The sequence below is a fragment of the Triticum dicoccoides genome, chromosome 3A (assembly GCF_002162155.2).
Source record: "Triticum dicoccoides isolate Atlit2015 ecotype Zavitan chromosome 3A, WEW_v2.0, whole genome shotgun sequence".
In the NCBI taxonomy this organism is placed as follows: domain Eukaryota; kingdom Viridiplantae; phylum Streptophyta; class Magnoliopsida; order Poales; family Poaceae; genus Triticum; species Triticum dicoccoides.
Genome location: NC_041384.1, coordinates 700780222 through 700785553, shown reverse-complemented (window position 1 = coordinate 700785553; position 5332 = coordinate 700780222). Strand labels below are relative to the sequence as shown.

At 45.1% G+C, this 5332-nt stretch overlaps 1 protein-coding gene across 2 annotated transcripts; it reads right to left on the bottom strand.

Moving 5' to 3' along the window:
- Nucleotides 1-3408: 3408 nt before the first annotated feature.
- Nucleotides 3409-5137, bottom strand: LOC119273274. 2 transcript variants are annotated; one of them, XM_037554495.1, is made up of 2 exons: nucleotides 5002-5137; nucleotides 3409-4878 (listed from the first exon to the last, which is right to left on the bottom strand). In XM_037554495.1, the coding sequence occupies exon 2, from the start codon at nucleotides 4252-4254 to the stop codon at nucleotides 3661-3663; it is 594 nt and encodes a 197-aa protein (XP_037410392.1). In that variant the 5' UTR covers nucleotides 4255-4878; nucleotides 5002-5137; the 3' UTR covers nucleotides 3409-3660. Both variants share the same exon structure in this region, with proteins under 2 accessions (XP_037410392.1, XP_037410393.1).
- Nucleotides 5138-5332: the final 195 nt, after the last annotated feature.

Genomic DNA, 5332 nt, shown 5'->3' with positions numbered 1-5332 from the left:
TTTAGAAGCACCTCCTTAAGAGTCTTTTTCAAAAGTCCTAGCACTAGAGAACCAAACACCACCTGAGTTCTCAAGAGTTATGACTGACGGTTATAACAAAACATAGCACAATTCTTTGCTTAGGAACAACTACATAAAGTTGGGAAACAAGTTAACTACAGTACTAGGAAACAAAACTATTATTCACACATCAGCGAATTTGGTGCTCCCTTCACTCCTTGTAGTTATCTTCCTTTTCCACCAAGGAGGGGTCTGAGAAATGCCTGGTTTATCAATGGCCCAGAACTTGCCATCACCTCGAGATATATCTGCCAAATCATCACATGTAACTCTAGGCTACCAACCGTAGACATATTCACAAAGTAACTTTCCCTATTTCCACTCGAATTTCTTCATATTTAATTTGGTTGGAGTAAGTCTCTATTTTACCACATTGCACAACATATTTGTCAAACCATTGACACATATGTTGTGCAATGTGGTAATTTGCCGAAATGGAGGCTCATTCCTACCAAATTTAAATACGAAAAAAAATTCATGACAAAATTAGAAAACTTACTTTATTTGTGAACATGCCCATGGGTGGAGTCTTGAAGTTACATGCTATGATCCATGTGATATATCTCAAGTTAATGAAAAGCTCTTGCAATTGATAAGCCAGGCATTGCTCAAGCCCTCTTGGGTGGGAAAGGATGATAACTACAACAGTGAAGTGAGCACCAAATTCGCTGACGAGTGAGTAATACTATTTATTTTCCATTATAACAGTTAACTTATTTCCCAGCTGTATGTAGTTAAATCAGAGCAACTGATGTTGCAGCCGTTTTCTTTCGTCCATGGGTCTTAATCTTAAGAACTCAGACACATACTCTATTTCTTCTAGTATGACTGTAGGCTGAATATCACAGAGAATTAATATATATACAACATTTCTGGTTTATTATATAACACTTGCAGTAGAATGTCTATACTGTAGCTAAATTGTCACCCAACTTAATATTTTTGGCATGCTCATTTATGTTTCAGAAGCTTTATCCTGTAAAGATTATGTGGATAGTTAATCAGTCACTCATGTGGTATGTTATGCACCTATTTAGTGATTTATAGGGTGCAGGCAGGCGAGGATCTCCGAATGACGATCTCATCTGTCAGGCCAGGGAGGAGAGGCATCGCTCCTAATGTTGCGGACTCCACCATTGCATGAGGAATAGCAACAGGGATAATGAACATTGCTTTCTTAACAAAGAAAGGAGTGTGCTCAATTATTATTTTAAAGAACCGAAATACATAGTGAATTGCACTGTCAGTTTTGTGAATGGTAACTACAAAGGTTTTGTTTCTGCTAAAACACGACAAAGATTTTGTTCTTACCATGGAGACTTAAGAATCTAAGTTACCTACACATAGCAAGTTTCCCATGATGTTAACAAGAGTGGGAATGAGAATAAAGTAGGGAAGCAGAAAGTTTCATTGTTCACAATTGAGAAAGCTGTAGAAGAACATATGTAGTGCTAAGTTTGGTGATGATAAGTTCCGGGCCACAATGATCTTGGAGAAGGCAACAGCAGAGGAGGTAGAAGCTGAAGATGAAACATATTTCAGAGTTTCAGCCTCAGAAGAGAGCTTCTGAGGTAGTAGGAAACTAAAATGACTAGAATATGCTTCACTGCTTGGAATTCACTAGCAAATCCAGGAGTTCAAAAGATCCATTAGTTACCTGGGGACAGGGGCGGAGCTAGGCTAATGCAAGGGTATGCAATGCATACCCAATGTTTTTTACAAAAAAGTTTCAGTATATAAGCTCATGTGTGCCTTTTTAGATCGTATGGCTGTCTAGCTGTACATCGAAACAATGAAAAGAACGATTCAGCGCTACTTACGCCTATATTGGGCTGGTGCTCTGCTACTGGGCCTTATCATTGACGCTTAACACTGGCCGATTGATCGAAGTCCAGGACCGAGCCAGCGCCGAGATCGCTAAAAAAATATATATTTCATGTCAGCGCCTCGAGCCTGCGATTCCGCTGATACAACCGCCGTATCGTGAAACTTGAGCATCGCCATGCAGCATGCCCGTATTGGCCATCGAAAGGAACCGCCGCGTCAATTTTCGACCGCCGCGGATCGCCGCCCCTCGCCGATCAATCTGCTTAGCCTGCCCATGTCCTCCTTCCCAGTACGCACTCGGCGCATCTGCCATCTATAGTAGAAAAGTCAGCAGCGGGGGCGCGTGCGCAATTCACCATGGTCTGATTGTTTCTTCTAAGTGTTTATTAATTTTTATTTCTTTAAGTTGTTAGTAAAGAATAGAGGACTATGTTCATTCCTGATTGTTTCATTCCCTAATTTGATTAATCTATTATAGCATCTAGTCAATTTTTAGCGTGGTTTGCATTGGCTTGCTATAAAACCTGTGCAGAAGTGCAAGAAAAACAGGTTGGATTTTAATATTGTATCCTTTTAAAATCCAGAATTATGAACATTCAAATTTGTAAGACTGACCGCCATGCCACCATCTCCCCATCTAACATGTATTTATTTGTTTATTCATTTATTTTGTATAGGTGTGAAAACTGAAGAACAAGTGCGGTGATTTGAAGCGTTGCTGGGACAGAGCTTCAATTCAAAGGCGTTGAAGATAAGTTCAACATCAACATCAACACCAACATCAACACCGGTATCTATCAACTTTGAACGCCAAAGAATACTTTATAGTTATGTTGTTATTACTATGAACCTTTTTATGTCATACATTGTTGTGCAGCAAAAAATTTCTGACTCCGCATACCCATGTCGAAAATCCTGGCTCCGCCACTGCCTGGGGATTAAATTCATCTGGACCCAGAAGCACACAAACCTGGGCCCGCCAGGTGCGCCCAGACCCCACCCTCCAGGACCTTCAGGCCCATGCAGATCCATTCCAACAAGCTAAATTACAGCAGCTACACGATCATTTTTTTTCAGAGACCTGATGCATATCAGTTGTGGAGATGAAGAATTTAACCCATTAGTCAAGGTTCCAAAGTATCAAACTAATGTTCTGTGCCTGCTGTTGTATTCTCATCAACACCTGATAAATTAAGAAAAGGACATCTGAATCTACAAACCCCGTCTTAGAAACAGCAACTAAATATTGTGTCTGATATCTTTTCATAAATCCAAAGCACGTCTTAAATCTTAAGCTCTTAGTAGCAATGGTGAGTTGCCAAGCACATCTTAAATTCTCAGCATCCATTGTGTCACAAAAGCAAATAGTATAAAGGGATGAAGGCATGAAGCATACACTAATCATGAAAGATTACAGTGTTCTAAGCCCTACCTGCAGTACCACAGATCACAAGTGGGCAGTTCTAAAACAGGTTTCTTCGCGGGAACAAGAATTCAGAAATGGGCTAAAATTGAGCCAAATTGTCAGCAGCAAAAAACAAATAACAAGATTGCATGGCTAAGAAGTACAATAGATAGCATCAATCATAATAGATGTAGCAAAAGGCTGATAACATGTCCTCCTAATTAAGCAGCTTACAGTAGTTCCTTCTAAGCTAGACTCCTAGAGTCAACCTGATTTTGCCCAGAACAAGTCAAGGCAAAACAAAAGACATAGCATTGCCGGTCATTGGAATCACTATCCCAAAAGACAGAGCAAGATTTGTTGGCACCTTACGAGCTTTGTTTTGAGGCCAGTTCAGAATCACTGAGGTTGATGGTGTAGCTCGAGAGAAGCTGGATGATGGTGAAAGGACGGGCACCGACAGGGACAAACCGCTTGTTCTCCTTGACGAAATCGATGGCGTCAAACACCCTCTCATCTTTCCCATCACTGATGCTGTGCTTCCAGATGAAAGCAAATTTACCAACGTCTAGAGTGTAGTAGACGCAGTCTGCCTCAACAGATGGGAACTTGGCGGCATCAACAACCAGGCACCTTTGATGGCCGACGAAGATGGCATACCTGCCCACGGTCTCCACAGGCGCGAGCGTCTGTTTCTCCGTTGGTTCGATGCCGAGAACCATAACGCGTCCCCATGCCTTTGTGATGAAAAAGACTTCTCCACCAAAATCCAGTAGGAAACACCTGACATCGCCGCGATGACCAAGAGGGTCGACAGAGAAAAACTTGACGAAATGGACCTTAAGCTGCTCTGACAAATTGAACAATTTCTCCATGATGACATTAGACTGCGCCACCGATGCCCAGCCGCCGCCATTGGCGTACACGCCGCCGACCACCGCCTTCCTCATGTAATTGTACATAACATCGTTGGTGGTCACGGGGGCGAAACGTTTGCTCTCAGGAACTGCTGTGTAATACTTGCGAGTTGAGTCACAGAGCACGGTGAGATTGTGCGAGGTGCCGCCACAGAAGAGGAAAACGGCGACGGACGCGTCCCGGGGCAGGGGCGCCTTGAAACGGACCACGGCGCCTATGAGAGGGTTGAGGACGCGAGCAGCGTGAGGCGGGCTCCTGTCGGCCAGGACGAAGAAGCCGCTGACAGTGGTGGTGAATAGTAGTGGTGGGGCAGCGGGAGCTTCTTGCGGAGGAAGCGGCCGGTGGCGGTGTTCACCAAGACCCGGCTGCCGTCGCTCTGGAAGGCCCCGTCGTCGTCGAGGACTATCCAGAAGCGCGGGTGGAAGCGGGGGTCGGAGACGTCGCTCCTCGGGTCGTCGGTGGCGGAGCGCCAGTTGTGGCAGACGGCGCGGAGGTCCACATAGCAGTCGACGTCGTTGGTGTCGAGGAGGCAGTCGGCGATGCGGCGCACGAGGTCGGTCGGTAGCGAGGACCAGCCAGCAACAGCCGTGGCCGGAGGAACAGGGGCCGCGAAAGGCGTCGGAACCTCATCGCCGGGCGCGGCCGCCATCGCCTCAGGCCTCAGCTAGCTGCAAACCCCCAATGCCGCCGTACAAAAAGACGCAACTTTTTAGCAAGCGAGCGACCGGCGCAATGGAAACTTGAAAAGTAGACAATCGCCGCGGTAAGGAAAGAGAAGAGGATTTAGTTACCGGATAGATCTACAGAAGAACAGCACCAAGAAGAAGCAGAGTTGGTAGATCGAATGGCGGCGGCGGCGACGGCGGCAGCAGCAGCTAGGGATTCCGGGGGAAAGAGGGGAAATGGTCCAGGGACAAGAAAAGCATTTCTAATGGGCTGAGCTCTCCTCTGAATTGGATTGTAATGGGCTGGATATTTTGAAATGTGTGGATTTGTCTGGGAAAGAACTAGTACACACTTTTTGTTCAATTTTCTGAATATATTGTAGCGAAAGAAATTAAAATCGTAGGTTGGGTACAATGCCAAAGCGATGGGCGGAGTCAGGGGGACGAGCAGGGGCCT

Coding starts and splice junctions, on each gene's coding strand:
- LOC119273274 (XM_037554495.1), bottom strand. CDS start 4,254: ATGTACAATTACATGAGGAAGGCGGTGGTCGGCGGCGTGTACGCCAAT.